The sequence below is a fragment of the Camelus bactrianus genome, chromosome 10 (assembly GCF_048773025.1).
Source record: "Camelus bactrianus isolate YW-2024 breed Bactrian camel chromosome 10, ASM4877302v1, whole genome shotgun sequence".
Lineage (NCBI taxonomy): Eukaryota > Metazoa > Chordata > Mammalia > Artiodactyla > Camelidae > Camelus > Camelus bactrianus.
This window is the reverse complement of record NC_133548.1, coordinates 6,877,209-6,896,906: the sequence shown is the minus strand read 5'-3', so window position 1 is coordinate 6,896,906 and position 19,698 is coordinate 6,877,209. Positions and strand designations below refer to the sequence as shown.

Genomic DNA, 19,698 nt, shown 5'->3' with positions numbered 1-19,698 from the left:
CTCCATCCCTCCTCCAGGGACTGTTGATTATCCATGTTGAAAATAACTAGATTCCTACTTCACACTGTACATAAAAATCAATTCTAGGAAAAACTGCTTCACTTAAATGTTACAAATTAAAAATTTTAAACTCTCAGAAGAAAATATAGAGGAGGGTGGGAGGCTATAGCTCAGTGGTAGAGTGTGTGCTTAGCTTGCATGAGGTCCTGGGTTCAATCTCCATTCAATTTTTTTCTTTTCAGATAAGAAAAAACATTTTAAAAATAAGAAAAAATATAAAGGATATGAGGCAAGGAGTAATTTCTTTTAAAAGGCACACAGCAAACACAAACCATAAAGGAAAATATAGATAAATTTATGTTAAAATATAAAATTTCTGTGCACTAAAAGGTTTCATAAACAGGATTAACAGTGGACACGAGGAATCATACTGGGCTGATGGAAATGTTCTAAAGCTGATTTATGATGATGGTTGCACAACTGGGTAAATTTACTAAAAACTCATTGAATCGTACACTTGAAGTGAAATGATATATGTAAAATATGCCTCAATAAAATTGTATATTTTTTAAAAACTTAAAAGATTCCATAAACAAAGCAAAACAATGTATGACAGATTGGGAGAAGACTAAGGTTAAGTATCCAGAACATAAAAAGGATTTCAATAAGAAAAGACGACACAAAAGAAAAATAGTAAAAGGTTATACACAGGTAAATAGGAACTTTAATGGCTACAAAACTTGAAAAGATGCTCATCCTCACCAATAATTAGGGAAATGAATGTTCAAACAAGAATGAGATATAATTGTGTTGTTAATGGAGGTACTGGGGGTTGAACCTAGGACCTCGTGCATGCTAAGCACGTGCTATACCACTGAGCTATACCCTCCCCCCACTGAGATATAATTTTTTATTCATAGTGTTGGCAGAAAGTAAAAAGTCTTAACATTCTGATGTATCAAGAACGTGAAGCAAAATAACTCTTAGGAGAAAGCATAAAGGAGAGTGATTTGGCATTATCTGGTAAATTTTGAATGTGTCTACGCTTCAACCTGAAAATTTCACCTTGTGAGAAAAACTCCCCCATGTGTACAGAAGAACATGCACAGAGAGTATTCACTGTGGCCCTCTTCATAAGTAGAAAAAGCTTCCAAACAGGAATCCTTAGAAGAGAATGCATAAATAAGTTGTGATTTAATCATTCAGTGTACTGAAATGAACAGAGAGATTCGAATGGAGAGATCTCTGAAATACAGTGTTGATCAAAATAACAAGTTGCAGAAGAATGCATGGTGTATGATACCATTTACTATATGCTGTTTATGGATACAGATACACTTGCTAGTCAAAGTATAAAGAAGTGCACCAAATTTAGGGTGGGAGTGGGGAGGTCATACTCTCTGAGGGATTCAACTGTATTTATAATGTTTCTTTTCCTGAGCTGGGTGGTGGGTACATATGTGTGTCTATATTTTTCTCTTTTTGTAGTCTGAGATATTTAAGTAGTAAGAATGAGGTCAGGGGAAAGGTATAGCTCAAGTGGCAGGGTGTGTGCTTAGCAGGGACGAGGTCCAGGGTTTAATTCCCAGTGCCAACTCTGAAGATAAATAAATAAACCCAATTACCTCCCTCCTCCAAAACAAAATAATAAGAAGAAGAATGAGGCAAATCTATATATCCTGATATAGAAAGATTTCTAAGACATTTGATTAAGTTACAAAAGTAACTTCCAGAAAAATGTTACAAATATGATCTCATTTATGTAAAGAAAAATAAGCTATGTGTGTATATTTATATACATATTATGTATTATGTATTATATACACCTATTTAAAAAGGGTGCACTGTTAACAATGATCATCTATCTTTAGGGAGAAGAGAATGCGGGAGGGGTGCTGTGAATGTGGGAGACCGCTATGTTTTACCCTGCATACTTCTGAATGGCTTATAACAATAAACAGAGAATGTGTTCACCTAGTACTTGTATAGTCATTTATAAAATAATTCTGAAGGTTTCAACGAGTCAAAAAAATTCAGATACCTCATGACCCAGCAACTTTGGTTCTTGGAACCCATCCTGACATAGAATTCATTGAAGCAGGGTTTGTAGTAGAGAAAATTAAGAAACAACCTACACACCCATCTGTAGGTAAGTGTTAAATTATATATATACAGTGGAACGCTATAATAATACCTACAGTTTATTAAATCCTTAGTATTGGCTGGACTCTACATTCATATTTTCATTTAATCCTTACAGCAAGGTAGATACCATTCTTTTACACAAGAGTAAACTGAGGCTCAGAGAGGTTGGACCACCTGGCCAAAGTCACTTAGAATCTAGATGGCAGACCCAAGATTTGAACCCAGGTCTATAAGATTCCACAATCACTCTCCTTGACCACTTACCTCCCAAACACAGGCATTAAAAAGTCAAGCTCTGTGTAACCACTATGGGAAAGTTGTCTGTGCTGTTGTTATGGGGAAAAAAAAAAGATTGTAAAATGGTTATACAATAAAATTCCAATTTTGTGAACTGAAAACAAAACTTTTCAAAGAAAACATTTGGAGGAATATTCACCAGCTATTACTGGTGGGCATGTGGGGAAAAGGGGTGGGGACAGGATTAGCTGTATGTTTATGAGTTATGTAATAAATTTCTGTAGGGATTGAGTTTTTCACCCAGAAATGGGATTCCTTTCAGCCAAAAAAGTAATAGAGATTTAAAAATAAAGGTGGAAACATTTCTGGGCTGCTGGGGGCCATGTGGCAGGGCAAGCCTGAAGCTTCTGGGAGGAGGGCACCACCAGCATCCTTGAGGACAGCAGCCTTCAGATCAGAGACAGGATCAGCCTGTCCTTGGCACATCTGGCCCATGGCACAGTTTCATTTGATCTGCACAGTGTTTCAAATTCTTACAAATTAGTTGCCACTGCTTAACATTTGTAAGATTTTACATAAGAAGTAAGGTTTTCTGCTTTCCCCAGGAAACTTGACCATCTGGCCCCACTGGCCCCACCTTCCCAAGTAGAGCCGTTTGGATGGGGCCAGTGCTCTCCAGTCCCCCTGGCTCAGGTCACTCTCGCACATTACCTGTCCCAGCAACGTGGTCATTGGCTTTGCTACCTGCTTGGGGCAGGTACTGAAATGAAGATGTTCTTGTCACTCTTTGGCTAGCAGTGCTCATTCCTCAACTCAGTTGGATGTCAGCTCCAGAGGCACACACCCCAGAGATTTCTTCCGTCACTCATTTAGCACACATTTATTAAATCCTGCTCTTCCCTAGACTGAGCCCATGCTGGGCACACTGGAGACAGAGACGAGAACTCATAGCCCATGCTTCCCAGAAGTTCAGCCTTGAAGGGGAGACATCTAGAAACAACTGCATTCAGATGTGACAAATATGACGGCAGAATTGCAGGTAATGTACAATGTGTGTGGTGACAGCATGCCCCTGGAGGATGTGTGTGTGTGTGTGTGTGTGTGTGGTCGGTGAGTCGGGGGAACAATACCCCACCTGAGACAATCCCAGGATACCTGGGGAGTGGTTGTCCCTTGACAGTCACCTCTGGATTCTCACATTCGCCCTCCATGAAAGAGAAAAGAGGAACTATTTTCTTGACAGAACACTCCCAAGTACTCCCAGCCCCTCCAGCTTTCATGGAATGACTCCCCCAGAACTGCGGCACGTGCCTTGACCAAATTACAAAATGGTAAGGAAATAAATGATTGTTATTGTTGCAAACCTCTAAGTTTTAGGGCGGCTTGTTTCACAACAACAGATAACTGAAACAGTGGGCAACATGTCTGGTTTGGCTCCCTGTTCCCAGCCCCAGGTCCAGGGCCCAGTACAAAATAAGAGCTCAGTGAGTTTTGAAGGAGTGAATACACAAATGGATGGATGGATAAGTGAACTGTCTTGAGCCTGACAGCCGTAGGGTGGTTGATTGTGGCACAGTCAGGGACCCGGAGCTTCATGGAGGATGAGGGGACCGTCTCTGCTGGGGTTGTTACACATCATTTGCTGGGCAGGGTCTCTGTTAGATCTACTTGGGTGCAGAGGGTGCCTGTCACAGGCAGGGCATACACGGCTGTTCAAGTGAGGTAGCTACGATCCAGGGACGTGGAAGCCTCCATGGTGCTATGGTTCCAGGGCCACACCATACACGCCAGAACCACACCAGCAGGGGGGATGCCTTGAGGGCCACCATTTCACTCACTTCACTCTCCTCCCATTTCACTCAGCTCCAGATTTGAGTCGCACATAATTGCAGCTGTGGGAGGAGTACTTGGAACATGCAGTTTTTACTCTGAGCCTCGTAGTCCAGGAAGGCAGCTGGGAGGAGGCAGGGACAGATGTTGAGTGAGCCTATCAGCTACACCCACTTCCACTCACTGCTCTTCCCAGCAGGGCGTTTGGACTCCTGCATGATCTGCTTCCAGCCCGCCTCCCCCTCCCCCATTATGCACTTGGTGTTGTAGCTGAATTAACTTGTCCCCATTTCCCCAAATCTGCTTGTCTCTTCAGCTTAGTTTTTCCCCTTTTGCTCCTCCATCTGTCAGATGCTCTCCCTCTCCTGTTTGCTCAGAAAATCCTTAGCACACTCCCAAAGGTACTTCCAAGCATCAGTCATGAGCCTGAGTGAGTCACCTTCCCTCCTGATGCTCATGGCATTGACCCAATGGGAACAGCCTTGTGTGACTGACTCTATGTTGTAATTGCTCCTGGGTCTGTGACCTCCATCAGGGAAGGGCTCAGAAGAATAAAAATAACTATTATATATGTGCTGTAACTTGTCAGCACAATCACACAGCCCATGTGTATTGGGCTTGGATTGTATGCCAGGCATGTTCTTAATCCTCAGAGCAATCCTATGAGCCAGGTACTATTATCATGCCTGTTTCATAGATGAGGAAACTCAGCACAGAAAAGGTAAGTGACTTGCCCAAGGTTTGCACAGCTAATGGGGAAAGAGAAAGTCAGGATTTAAAGCAGGCAGCATGGCCCCACAGCCCCACTCTCACTCTCTGATCTTTGTAACATGTCCTTTTTCTCAATCCCCATGACAACTTTTTGTTTTATTGAGGAGAAAGTTGAGGCTCAGAGAGGCTAAGGAACTTAGCCCAAGCCACCCTGGAGAGTGACCAAGCCAGGACTCTGGTTCCTGACACACCATAGCCCTTCTCAAGGGCCACCAAGTCCCACTGTCGGGACCCAACTCCCCCAGTGTCTGTGGTGAGTCCCAAGCCGAATCCGAGCAGTTGGAGGCAGGGCATGCTGGGTCATTCCCAACAGTCTTTGGGCAAAGCCAGGGAACTGTCACCACTAGGCTGAACAGCCTGGGTGTTCTCAAAGCGCAGAGCAGGGTCAGAAGCCCAAGTCTGTGCTTGCTGTAGGGGGCAGGCAGCCAGGTGTGAAAGTCATGTCGGGACTCAGCTCAGGCCACCATAAGCTTCTGTGAGAGGGACATAGAACACAGGGGACAGGTCCAGGGATGACACCTATCACCCAAGTCTAGTACAGGTAAAGGAAGATGTGGCTTGGGCGGTCAGCTGTCACCTTGCCAATCAACACACTTTTATGGGATCTGTTATGTCTCAGGCATGGGGCTGGGGGCTGGGAACTCAGTTGTGAGTAACAAGATACTTTCCTCCCTCGTAAGCCTTCTTGCGTGGGGCAAGAAATCCAGGGCATCCACCTTTCCTCTGTGCTCCTGCCTCCTTCCTGTGAGAACAGATGGAGTTTCCCTCTTCCTGTGGATTCAGTCGTTTATTCATCCAACAAGTATATGTTGGTGAGAATGTAGTTTGATGCAGCCATTATGGAAAACAGAGTGGAGATACTTTAAAAAACTGAAAATAGACTTACGATATAATCCAGCAATCCTACTCCTGGGCATATATCTGGAGGGAACTCTAATTCAAAAAAAACTCTAATTCAAAAAAAAAAAAACAAAAAAAAAAAAACCAATGTTCATAGCAGCACTATTTACAATAGCCAAGATACGGGAACAACCTAAATGCCCATCAACAGATGACTGGATAAAGAAGTTGTGGTATATTTATACAATGGAATACTACTCAGCCATAAAAATAAAATAATGCCACTTGCAGCAACATGGATGGACCTAGAGATCATCATTCTAAGTGAAGTAAACCAGAAAGAAAAAGAAAAATACCATATGATATCACTTATATGTGGAATCCAAGAAAAGAATAAAAGAGGACACTAATGAACTCATCCACAAAACAGAAACAGACTTGCAGACATAGTAAACAATCTTATGGTTACTGAGGGGAAAGGAGGTGGAAAGGGATAAATTTAGGAGTTTGAGATTTGCATATGTTAGCCACTATATATAAAAATAGATTTAAAAAAATTTCTTCTGTATAGCACAGGGAACTATAGTCAATATCTTAAAATAATCTTTAATGAAAAAGAATATGAAAACAAATATATGTATGTATATGCATGACTGGGACATTATGCTGTACACAGAAATTGACACATTGTAACTGACTATACTTCAATTAAAAACAAAACAAAACAAAGCAAAAAAAAAAAAAAACCAAGTGTATACTGAGTCCCCACCATCTGGCTAGATTTTTTCTAAGTATAGAGAATGCATTAGTGAACAAGACAGATTAAAAATAAGCAAACCTGCCCTCATGGAACTTAGAGAGTCAATAAAAGACGACAAATAAACAAGGAAACACATAGGAAATTAATGACTTTGGGAAATCAAGACAGTAGGGGAAGTGGAGCAGATGAGGAGAAACTGGAGTGTGTGAAAGGAGGAGAGACAGTTCACGGAGCAGCAGCTGTGTGCAGCTGTGGATTCAGGTTGATACAGGAGCAGGAAAAGAGAAAGAATGTTGGAGGTGAGGCGTGGGGAGAAGTTGTATCTCAGAAAGAGGAATGTGAACTTGGTAGAGAGCTGCAGTAGTAGTGCCAGAAAGTATGAGTGTCCATATGGCTTTATGTCCCTGAGTTCAAAGTGAAACAACCCTCTGGTTATCTGATTTGCTTTCTCCTCTGGTGCGGGTACCAAGCAGGTGGATGGATGGATTCAGCCAGGGTTGAAGTCTCCTGGGTGTGGCAGTTTTAGGATATGTCTATACATTCTCCATACTTCTCTTTTCAAGAGGTGTACTCCAATTCCCCTCCCCTTGAGTGTAAGCTAGACTCAGTGATTTGCTTTTAATGAATAAAATAAAATGAGAGTGATGGTGTGAGACTCTGGATTCCTGCTTGCTTACTCTTGAATCAGTCAGTCAAGGAAGCCAGCCGCCATGACATGAAGACACTCAAGCAGCCCTATGGGCAGGTCCACATGCTGAGGAACTGAGGCCAACAGCCAACAGCCATGTGAGCAAGCCCCCTGGGAAGGGGATTCTCCAGCCCCAGCCAAGCCTTCAGATGACTGTGGCCCCGGCCAACATCTTTACTACAAATCTCATGAGAGACGGTGAGTCAGACCCTCTTAGCTAAGTTGCTTCCGAATTCCTGACCCACAGAACAGTGAGCTAAATTCTTTTTTGATTTCAGCCACAACCTTCTGGAGTAATTTTTACATGACAGCAGTCAACTAATACACCAGGTGTCTTGGATAGAGTGAGGAACGATGGGAGGATGGGCTTCTGCCCGGCTATTTGAGAACCCAGGCTCCTTCTAGCTTGTGGCCCTGCCATCTCCTAGGGGCCCTTGGAGTTCCCTGGAAATCTGCTGCATTTGGCTGGAAGTCAGAGATACAGAAAGGGAGGCAGATCGTAAGAGAGGGAGGTTTTCAAAGCCCACACGTGGTAACAAGGAATAAAAAGTAGTGAAAAATGGGATGAGGAAGTGACATTTAAGATGGAACTGAAAAATGATTAGAGGGTAGGAAGGGAGAAAGGAATAAGGATCAGTGGGTAGACCTCTGGCCTGAAAGTCTGGGTGTATTTTAGGAAACAAAGAGAATCCCAGGGCGATTGGAGCTTGGGGAGAGAGGCTGAGAATGGCCAAAAATGAGTCTGAGGAGGTGGAACCAGATCATACAGGGCCTTATGAACTGCCACTTAGTGACTTTGGGGTTTACACTAAGGTCAGTGGGAAGACACTGGGGTTTAAGTAGGAGATAGCTGAGCAGATCTGCATAGAGTGGTGGCCTGGAGGAGGGAGGGGAGCATCAGCTGGAGCAGGAAGTGTGGTCAGAAGCTTACGCAGCTGCTTGGAGAGAGATAAAGACAACCTACTATGGGCTTGGCGGGGTGAACAGAGATGCTGAAGGTATGGGGAGCCAGGAGGCAGTATTTGATTAAGCGTGAATGGGGGTGGAGGTGGGGAGGAAGGGAGAAGCCAAGCGGCTCCAGGCTTCTATGTGGAAGGTAGAATTATTCTCAAGGACCAGGAATCCCAGAGATGGCAGGTTTAGAGGCAGTATGTTGAGTTTGCTTTGTAAAATAATGAAATATTTGATATGTACAAAATAATGTATGTCAAATATACATCAGCAATGGAGTGAAATTGTTGCCGAAAGATCAGCCCCCATCCCTGACGAGCCGAATAACTCAGAGACAAGGTCTTGGAGCTTAGAAGAAAAGAGGCAGCTTTATTGCTTTGCCAGGCAAAGGGGACTCACAGCAGGCTGGTACCTTCAAAACTGTGAACCCACCTTAGGGTTGGGGCTCAGTGATTATATAGTGAACAAATTGGGGTGAAAAGGGGGACATTAATTAACCAAAGTTTCTAGTAAAGCTTCTTCCAGAATCTTGGCGTGTCCGTCCAGTGTCATGGGGCTGTCAGGTTGTCTGGAGGGTTATCAGCCCATGACCGTCTCTGTCTGATCAGACTCATCAGGCACCAGGAGGAACTTGGAGGGTCTGGTCATGCTCCTGGGATTATCATCCCGTGCCTCCCTTCCTAGGGGAATGACTCCAAATCCAAACATAATTACAAATTTCAATTACTGGAATAAGATAGAACAAACAGAAATCAGTAGCTCTAACTCTAACCATAGTCCTGGGGCTGGGAGCAGATTTGCTGACTGCTCTAAAGCAAGCAGTAAGTATAAGGCCAAGAATTAGTTAGCCTAAGCACGGCCATTTTATTATTTCTCCTTCAAAATAATAAATACCCAACTTGAGAAACAGAATATTAGCAACATGGCAGGTTCCCTTTTTCTTGCTCCCATCACACCTCCCACCCCAAGATACTACACCCCCCATTTTATTATTTCTATATTCATTACTTTGCTTTTATTTTTCTCATAAACCCAAGGGGTTATTTTTATTATAAATATGCTTAGAATAATGTTCCTGTTAATAATTGAAAGGATTTGCTTTTTTGGTGCAAAATTGACTGCACTCCAGATAAAGCTGCCAACGTCTTGATCCCATCTCAGCAGCTAGCTCAGACTGTCTGCTCAGCCACTGTCTTTCCTGTTACTCTAACCACATGTCCCTTGCTGCCCTGGGGGGTCTGTTTCCCTGGGCATGGCAAGATGCGCTATCTGCATTCATTAAGATGGTGCAATTTTTCTCCTCTAATCTGTTAAATTACTTTTCTCACCTGTAACTTTGCATTTTTGAAATAAATCTAACTTGGGCCCAGTGCATTATCTTGTTTCTACATTATTAGATTCAGTTTACTAATAATTTGCTTAGGACTTTTACACCTGTGTCTATGAGCCTGCAGTATTTCTTATGCAGTCCTTGTTAACTTTTGGTATCATGTGTGCTACCTTCATGACGTATAGGGGGAAGGTCCCTCATTTTTATACTCTGGAAAGATTTGTGCAGGACAGAATTATTTGTTCTTTCAATGTTCTTTTAATCTTACTGGTGGAGCCATGTAGGCCTGGGCTTTTCTTTGTGATAAGATTTTTGTCTACTGCTTCAATTTGTTCGATGTTATAGGACTAATCAGGATTTATATTACTACTTGTTTTAGTTTTGCTGCATTTTGTTTTTCTGTAAGGACTTGTCTATTTTATATAAACTTTAAAATACATATATAAAACATAAATATAGAAGTTGGCATAAAGTTATTCATAACATCTTCATATTTTTATTTTGTAATGTGTGTCTAATGTATCTCCATTTTCATTCCTGTTAATGTTAATTTGTGCCTTCTATTTGAAAATTATTCTGAATGCATCTTGCCAGAGGTTTGTCAATTTTACTGGTATCATCAAAGAACCAAATTTTGACTTTTCTGATTCTTTTCATTAGTATATGTTTTCTATTTTATTAATTTCTGCTCTTTATTATTTTATTCCTTCTACCTTTCACTAGGTGTATTTTTCTGTTCTTTATTAAAAAGATATTTATTTTGGAATAAGTTTAGAGTTACAAAAAATTGCAAAAACAGTGCAGAGAGTTCCTGTGTACCCTTTACCAAACTTCTCTTAATGCAAACATCTTATACAAGCATAAGATGGTTATTGAAACTAGGAAATTCATATCAATATACTAGTATTAGCTAATCTATAGATCTTATTTTAATTGTGTTCGTGATCCTACTAATGCCCCCTTTCCTGGTCCAGGATCCAATCCAGGATTCCAAATTGCATGTAATTGATGTTTTCATTACTCACTGTTGTGAAACAAATACCCTGAAACTTAGCAGCTTAAAACAACAAACATTTATTATCTCATAGTTTCTGTGGCTCGGGAATAACGGGAGCTGCTTAGCTGGGTAGTTTTTGCTCAGGGTGTCTGATGACATTGCACTCATGAAGTCAGTAAGGACTGTGGTCATCTGATGTCTTAACCAGGACTGGGGATCTGCTGTCAAAATGGCCTATTCACAGAACAGCAGGAAGCCTCAGTTCCTTGCCATGTGGGTGTCTCCCTAGTGCTGCCTGAGTGGCCTCATGACATAGCAGCGGGCTTCTCCCAGAAAAGTAAGGCTGAAGTTGCAAAGTCTTTTAGGACCCAGCTTCAGAAATCACACCATGTCATTTCCACGATGTCCTATTGGTACCCAGGTCAGCGCTATTCCCTGAACACCAGGATCACTCAGAGGATACCTGGGAGGCTGGCTATCACAGTTGTCATGTCTCCTTGGTCTTCTCTGATTCAGGACAATTTCTCAGATTCCTTTTTCTTCTGTGAACGTGACAGTTTTCAAAAGCAGTGGCCAGTAATTTTTTACACTATGCCTCCGTTTGGATTTATCTGATGTTTGATACTGATCACTTTGAGGTTATTCATTTGGGGCAAGAATAACACAGAAGGGGCATGCTCTTCTCTGTGCATCGTATCAGATTGTACCTGACGTTGGTTTCCCTTATTACTGGTCATGCTAAGTTTGATCACGTGGTTAGTGTGGTGTCTGCCAGGTTTCTCCACTGTAAAGTTACTCTTTTCCCCTTTGTGATTTGTGAACATCTTGTGGGGAGATACTTTGAGTTTATGCAAATACCTTATTTCTCATCAGACCTTTATTTACTAACTTTAGCATCCATCAATGATTCATGCCTGCAACCCTTACTACCGTGGTGTTTGCCTGATGGTGATTTTCTATATTCATCAGTCCTTCTACGTTTATGTATTGGAATCCTACTGTAAGAAAGAGCTGTCACTTCTTCCTCATTTACCTATTACTTGTTTGTTAATTATCAGTATAGACTCATGGATATTTTATTTTATCCCGTGGATAATAATCCATTACTATTTCTGATGGTTAATTTTATGTGTCAATTTGACTAGATCAAGGGGTGCCCAAATACTTGGCTAAACATTATTTCTGGGTGTGTCTGTGAGGGTGTTTCTGGGTGAAATTAACATTTGAATCAGTGGACTCAGCGAAGTAGTTGGCTGTCCCAAGCGTGAGTGGGCCTCATCTGACCCACTGAGGGCCTGAGTAGAACAAGAAGGTGGAGGAAGGAAGAATTTACCCCTTCCTATCTGATCGTTTGAGCTAGACTTCGATCTTCTGTCCTGGGCCACCCTGGTTTTCAGGCCTTCAGACTCAGAAGGATTTACACCACTGCTTTCCTGGGTCTCCGGCTTGCAGATTGTGGGACTTTTCAGCCTCCATAATAGCATGAGCTGATCCTTTATAATAAATCTCTTCATACATATATCCTGTGGGTTCTGTTTCTCTGGAGAACCTTGACGAATTCACTATCATTGCTTATTTTGTTGTTCAAATTGTCCCAGACTGGGTTCCAGCGAGCTCCTTCAGGTGGACTCCTCAGGCTTCTTCTGAAATGTCCCCATCATTTTTTGAGCACTTCCTTGCTTTCGTCACTATGTGATGTTCTAGATTCACGTTGTACTATCTCTGCCCCAGCCCTGAAATGAACCATTTCTCCAAAGAGCCTTGATTCCTTTTCACTGGAGAATGGAATTTAAGAACCAAGGGCTGGTTATTGGCTGTGCTCATTGCTACTGGGGTGTCACTGCCTGCAGGTCCTCTCAGTGCATGGAGTCAGAAATACATGTATACCTGCATACACCTTTTTATTTCTATTCCTACTTTACATCCTGCAATTTCTGAAAAGTACATATGTATTAAAATCATGAGTTTATTCTAATGTCTTTGACTCCCATCCAGTACCGCAGGGTTCCTTCCAGCCTTCCCCTTTTCCTTATTTGTAACTCCTTTTTCTGATAGTGAGAAACCTGGTTCTCATTATTCATAACATACTGCTTATGTGTTTAATACACACACCACTCTGAAAAACAAATTTACTACTTCGAGTACAATACTTGTGTTGTTCAGTTCTTTACTGTTTGGCCTTACAGTGTGTAGTCGAAATACTGTTTTCCAAAGTTACTTAGATGAAGTTTTTACTTCCCCACCGTCTTCAGTATGGTTATGTTACTCATTTTTAATACAGTTTGCTTAATTTCTTACTGTTTGTTTTCCTTTTTGGGGCCCCTCAAAAATACACACACTTACGCACACACATTCTAATGGACTTTATTACTTTGGGGAGTAGGCTATAACATTATTTGGGTATTCTTTGTTTTTTGGGGGGGAGTAATTAGGTTTATTTTTCCCTCTTCCAAAACTGAAACTCTGTACGCATTAAACAATAACTTCCCATTTCTCCCTCCCCGCAACCCTTGGCAACCACCATTCTACTGTCTTTATAAATTTGACTACTTATAATTTAAAAAAAGTCTTTATTGAGCTATATCATTTATATACCATGTAATTTACTTCTGTAAAGTGTACAGTCGAATGGTTTTTTAGTATATTCACAAAGTTGTGCAACCATCACCACAGCCCTATTTCAGAACATTTTTATCACGTCAAAAAGAAACTCTGTGTCTGTCAGCCGTCACTCCCCATTGTCTGCTTCACCAGCCCTGTGCAACCACTAATCTATTTTTAGTCGCTATAGTTTTGCCTATTCTGGATGATTCACGTAAGTATAATATCATACAATATGGGGTCTTTTGTGACTGTCTTCTTTCATTTAGAATAATGTTGTCAGGTTCATCCATGCTGTAGCATGTATCTCTACTTCATTTCTTTTTATGACTGAATAAATATTCCACTGTATGACTATAGCACATTTTGTTCTGTTTTGTTTTTTAACGCCTTTATTGTGGTATGGTTCCTGTATAGTAAACTACACATATTTCAGATGTACAATCTGATGAATTTTGATAAATGTATACACCCATGGAACCACCACCACAATTAAGATAGCTAACATTTCCATCACGCCCCAATAGGTGCAATTTTCAAATTCCCAATTTATCTCTTCCTACCCCCTTTACTCCCTGGTAACCGTAAGTTGGTTCTCTATGTCTATGAGTCTGTTTCTGTTTTGTAGATTAGTTCATTTGTGTCTCTTTTTTTTTTTAGATTCCACACATAAGCAATGTCATATGGCATTTTTCTTTCTCTTTCTGGCTTACTTCACTTAGACTGACAACCTCCAGGTCTATCCATGTTGCTGCAAATGGCATTATTTTATTCTTTTTATGGCTGAGTAGTATTCCATTAAGTACATATACCACATCTTCTTTATGCAGTCATCTGTCTTTTTTTTTTTTTTTTAAGGGGGGAGTAATTAGGTCTATTTATTTAATTATTTATTTAGTGGCATTGCTGGGGATTGAACCCAGGACCTTGTGTATGCTGGGCATGTGCTCTACCACTTGAGCTATACCATTTGTCTATCTTAATGCTGGTTCCACACAGTCTTGATTATTATAGCTTTGTAGTAAGTTTTGAAGCCAGGAAGTATAAATCATCCAACTTTGTTCTCTTTCTCTCTCTTCTTTCAAGATTGTTTTGACTATTCTGAGTCCCTTGCATATCCACATAAATTTTAGGATCACTGTATCAATTTCTGAAATAAAGGAAGTTATGACTTTAATACGGATCGTGTTGAATCTGAAAATCAATTAAGTCTTCTGATCCATAAACATGGGATGTCTTTCCATTTATTTAGATCCTTAATTTCTTTCAGTATTGTTTTCTAGTTTTTCAGTGTACACATTTTGCATTTTTTTAAATTTATTTCTAAATATTTTCATTTTTGATGCCACTGTAAATGGAATTTTCTTAATTTCATTTTTGCATTGTTCATTGCTAGTGTATGAAATACAGTAAATTTGTTCATATTGCTCTTACATCCTGCAAATGAGAAAAGAAGTCATTAGTTAGCTCTAAATTTTTTTAGTGGATTCCTTAGGATTGTCTATATACAAGATCATGTTACTTACAAATAAAGTTAGCTTTACTTCTTTCTTCTCAGCCTAGAAATCCTTTATTTCTTTTTCTTGGCTAATTACTCTGGTAGAATCTTCAATACAACATTGAATAAAAGTGGTGAGAACAGAATCTTTGCTTTGTTCCTGGCCTTAGGGGAAAACATTCAGACTGTCACTATTATGTATGATGGTAGCTGTGAGTTTTTCAAAATGTCATGTATCTAGTTGAGGAAGTTCTCTTCTATTCCTCATTTGTTGAGTGTTTTTATTATGAAGGATGTAGAATTTTGAAATGCTTTTCTCTGTGTTCATTGAGATGAACATTTTTCCTCTTTTTAAAATTAATGTGTGTTAAATTGGTTGGCTTTTTAATGTTAAACTAACCTTGTATTCCTAGGATAATTTCCCCTTGTATAATCCTTTTTATATATTGCCAAATCCAGTTTGTGACTATTTTGTTGAGGGTTTTTTTTGGCAGGGGGATCTATTCATGTCAGGGTAATAATGATCTGATAGAATGAGATGGGAAGTATTTTTGGAAATCTTTGTGAAGGTTTTGTACTAACTCTTCTTTAACTGTTTGGTAAGAGTTCACCAGTGAAGCCATATGGACCTGGGCGTTTCCTTGTGAGATTTTTTTCCAACAGTTAACAGGCTTTTTGGATACAGTTCTAGATTTACAGACGAATACAGCAGATTGGACAGAGGTTTCAATGTATCTACCCCCACACCTCCATCCCAGCTCACAGTTTCTTCTATTATTAATATCATGCATTAGTGTAGTATACTTGTTACAACTGATGGTCCAATATTGGTATCTTATTATTAACTATAGTCCATAATCTATATTAAGGGAACACAAAGATGCCATAATCTTCAACAAAAATGTACGGCAACCTGGGTTTTCATTAATGCATAATGTCATGTGTCCACCATTACAGTTTCATACAGAATAGTTTCACCATCCTAAAAGTCCTGTGCTTCACCTGTTCATCCTTCCTCTGCCTCCCCCAGAACCCCTGGCAACACTGATCTTTTTACTGTCTCTATAGTTTTGCCATATATATATCTGAATCACTTTGCTGTACACCTGAAACTAACGCAATATTGTAAATTAACTATAGTTCAATTAAAAAATTAACCATCACAATGGCTCATTACTTTTTATCACTGAATAGTATTCTATTTTATGGCTATACCATAGTTTTGTTTATCCATTCACCTATTGAAGGACACCTTGGTAGCTTTTTGTTTTTGGCAATTATGTATGAAGCTGATATACATATTTGTGTGCAGGTTTTTGTGTGGACATAAATTTTCAACTCCTTTGGTAAGTACCAAAGAGTTCAATTACCAGACTTTATGGTAAGAGTATGATTAGTTTTGTAAGAAACTGCCAAACTGCCTTCCATAGTGGCTGTACCATTTTGCATTCCCACCAGCAGCAAATGAGAATTCCTGTTGCTCCACATCCTCGCCAGCATTTGGTGTTGTCAGTTTCCTGGACTTTTGCTATTCTAATAAGTGTATAGTGGTATCTTATTGTTGTTTTAATTTGCATTTCCTTATGACCTATAATGTGGAGCATTTTTTCATGTGCATATTTGCCATCTGTATATTTTCTTTCATGAAATGTCTGTTAAGGTCTTTGGCCCATTTTTTAATTGGGCTTTTTGTTTTCTTATTGTTGAGTTTTAAGAGTTCTTTGAGTATTTTGAATAGCAGTCATTTATCAGATATATCTTTTGCAAATATTTTCTCCCAGTCTGTGGCTTATCTTTTCATCCTCTTGACATTGTCTTTTGCAGAGCCCGAAGTTTTTATTTTAATGAAGTCTAGTTTATCGGTTATTTTTTTCATGGGTCATGCCTTGGTGCGGTATTTAAAAAATCATAGCCTTATACTTTAACTAATACAACATTATATGTCACTTATATCTCAATAAAACTGGGAGGAAAAGGTCATGGCCAAACCCAAGGTTATCTAGATTTTCTCCAATGTTATCTTCTAGGAGGATTAGTTTTGTGTTTTACATTTAGGACTATGATCCATTTCCAATTAGTTTTTGTGAGGGGTATAAGGTCTATGTCTAGATTGATTTTTTTTCATGTGGATGTCCAGTTTTCCCAGCACCGTTTGTTGAAAAGACTATCTTTTCTCCACTATATTGCGTTTGCTCCTTTGTCAAAGTTGAGTTTATTTATGTGAGTTTATTTTGGGCTCTCTATTCTGTCCCAGTGATCTCTTTTCTGTTCTTTTGCTCATACTACACTGTCTTGATTACTGTAGATTTTTAGTAAGGTTTGGAATCAGGGAGTGTCAATCCTCCAACTTTGTTCTTCTCCTTCAATATTTTGCTGGCTATTCTGGATCTTTTGCCTCTCCATATGAACTTTATTTAATTTTTTTGAGCTTTTTTTCCCCCCTAGTTTTTATTTATTTATTCTTTGGGGTTTTTGGGGGGGGGTAATTAGGTTTATTTATTTATTTATTTTAATGGTGGTACTGGGGATTGAACCCAGGACCTCATAGATGCTAAGCACGTGCTCTACCACTGAGCTATACTGTCCCCCCTCTCCATGTGAACTTTAGAATCAGGTTGTTGATATCCACAAAATACCTTGCTGGGATTTTAACTGGAATTGCATCAAATCTATAGATCAAGTTGGGAAGATCTCTTCTTTGATTTCTTTCATCAGAGTTTTGTAGTTTTCCTCATATAGATCTTGTGCATATTGTGTTAGATTTATACCTAAGTATGTCATTTTGAGGATATTAATGTAAAGAGTTTAGTGCTTTTAATTTCAAATTCCATTTGTTTATTGCTGGTATATAGGAAAGCAGTTGACTTTTGTATATTAACACTGTATCCTGTAAACTTGCTATAATTCCTTGTTAGCTCCAGAAATATTTTTGTTAATTCCTTCAAATTTTCTACATAAACAATCATGTCACCTGTGAACAAAGACAGTTTGATTTCTTCTTTCCCACTCTGTATCCCTTTTATTTCCTTTTCTTGTCTTATTGTATTAGCTAGGACTTCCAGTACAATGGTGAAAAGCAGCGGTGAGAGGGGACATCCTTGCCTTGTTCATGATTATAGTAGGAAGGCTTTGCATTTCTCACGATTATGATGTTGGCTGTAGTGTTTCTTGTAGATATTCTTCATCAAGTTCAAAATGTTTCCTTCTATTCCTAGTTTGCTGAGAGTTTTGTTTATTTTTTTAAATCATGAGTGGGTGTTGGATTTTGTCAAATGCTTTTTCTATATCTACATGTGATTTTATTTTTAGGCTTGGCTTCCCAGAAGTTGCCCCTGAGCCAGCAGGGTTGGGAGGGGAGGCGGGGGTGGGGGGTGTATTTTTCAGCTAGTGTTTGGTCAGAGATTGTACTTAAAGGCCCTGTGTTGGCGAGGCTTCTGCCCTGTGTTGATAGGTCTGTATGTGGCTTGGGGAATGTTTTCAACTGCCCCATGTTCTGCTCTGGTTGCACCTGGGTGGATGCAGCCTGGAAGGTGGGCACAGCCTTCCCCACCCTCAGGGTAGACTGATGCTAGGAGGGCTCTTCCTGCCTGTCTCTTTCTGTGATTCCTTCTCTTAAATTCCTGGTTGCCCTGCTGTTCTACATGTTGCTACAAGTATCAAGGAGTAGCCTCTTAATTACTCCCAGTGAAGATACTGTTTTGTTCAATAATGCTAATAGACATTGTTTCAAATAAAGTTACTTCCTCCAGGCATGGCTATGGTGTTCTCTATCTTTACAGCCTGCCCTCACCTGGGCAGAACCTCTGACCTTCCTTACAGAAACTGGTGGTGGGGCAAACAGCCTATTATCCATGGGTGACACCCCTGTTCTACAAGCTGATGGGAGTAGATGGTGGCCCCTGGTCTTCTTGACTTTTTCCTCCTGGCATAGAATCTCTGTCGTAGGAGAGAGTTGGGCGTAAGCCAGGGGGATCTAGTATTTTAGGCCTGTCAAGCTTCTTGTCTGCAAGTGTGAGTTGAATGGGGCGGGGGGGGGGGGGGGAAGATGTCCAGTCCTCTTTTGCTGCACCTGCCTGGAATAGAGCTTCCATAATGAGGGGATGAGAAACCTTGATGGCCTGCCCACCCTGAAGTGAACACTTAGCTGTACACTGGGAAATGAGAGTGGGAGAGGGAGCCCCCTGTTTTCTTGGCTGCCCAGCCTGGAGTGAAGCTTCCATAAGACAGAAAGGAGACGGGGAAGAAGGAAAAAGGAGTGGGTGGTGACTCAAATGCCAGACTCTCACTGTTCCTACCAAGACCTCCTTAGTGAACGCTTCCGTGTTTGCTGGATATGTCTTTAGGGTGATCTCCAGAATCTAAATAAATTAACTTAAAATTTTTTTTCTAGTTAAATAGTTGTTTCAGTTTCAACTGAGCTTCTCACTCTGCCATTCTGAAAACTGATCTTTAGATTTAAAGAACTTCTTGTTCCAATAGTTAGTTTCCTCTCGTCCTTTATTTACTGTATATGTGTGTTCTCCCTTTTTTCTTAAACAAATAAGCTAGTGGTTTGTCAGTTTGTTAATTTTTTCAAAAATTCAGGTCTAATTTCTGTTCTCTACTGCATTAATCTGTTTTCATCTTTATCCTTTTCCTCTTTGTGCTTTCTTTTGGTTTACTTCATTGTTCTTTTTCTGGTTTTCTTAGAGCTGGGAATTAAATTCATTTCTTGCCATTCTTTTCTTTTTAATGATAAAAGTGTTTAGTGCCATGAATGGTCCTCTAATTTTTTTAAATGTATCTCATAGAGTCTGATACGTAGTATTTCTATCATCATTATTTTTTAAACTTTTGTATTCCAGTTTTTCACCTAATTCCTTTTTTGTCTTTGTTAATAAAATCTCATTTTATTACATTGTATGCAGAGAATATTGTTTATAATATTTCCATTTTATTCAGCTTACTGATCATTTCTTTGTGACCTAATATATGATTAATTCCTTGTGGATATTTTGTTTCTTTAGATTCATGGTTGTTTTTTCTCCGGGGGAAGTTTCTTCAGTTGGTA

General features: G+C 39.9%; 1 protein-coding gene across 8 annotated transcripts in view; it reads left to right on the top strand.

Annotated features, from left to right (window-relative positions):
• The window catches only part of SPDYC (speedy/RINGO cell cycle regulator family member C), a 35,495-nt gene that overhangs the window by 4,145 nt on the left and 11,652 nt on the right, over positions 1 to 19,698 (top strand). For 3 of the 8 annotated variants that reach the window (XM_074371775.1, XM_074371777.1, XM_045518181.2), the window contains exons 2-4: positions 3,287 to 3,421; positions 7,272 to 7,469; positions 19,655 to 19,695. In XM_074371775.1, coding sequence (XP_074227876.1) covers positions 19,659 to 19,695 — 37 coding nt within the window. In that variant the 5' untranslated portion in view covers positions 3,287 to 3,421; positions 7,272 to 7,469; positions 19,655 to 19,658. The other 5 variants (XM_045518182.2, XM_074371773.1, XM_045518183.2 and 2 more) reach the window with 5 other exon arrangements.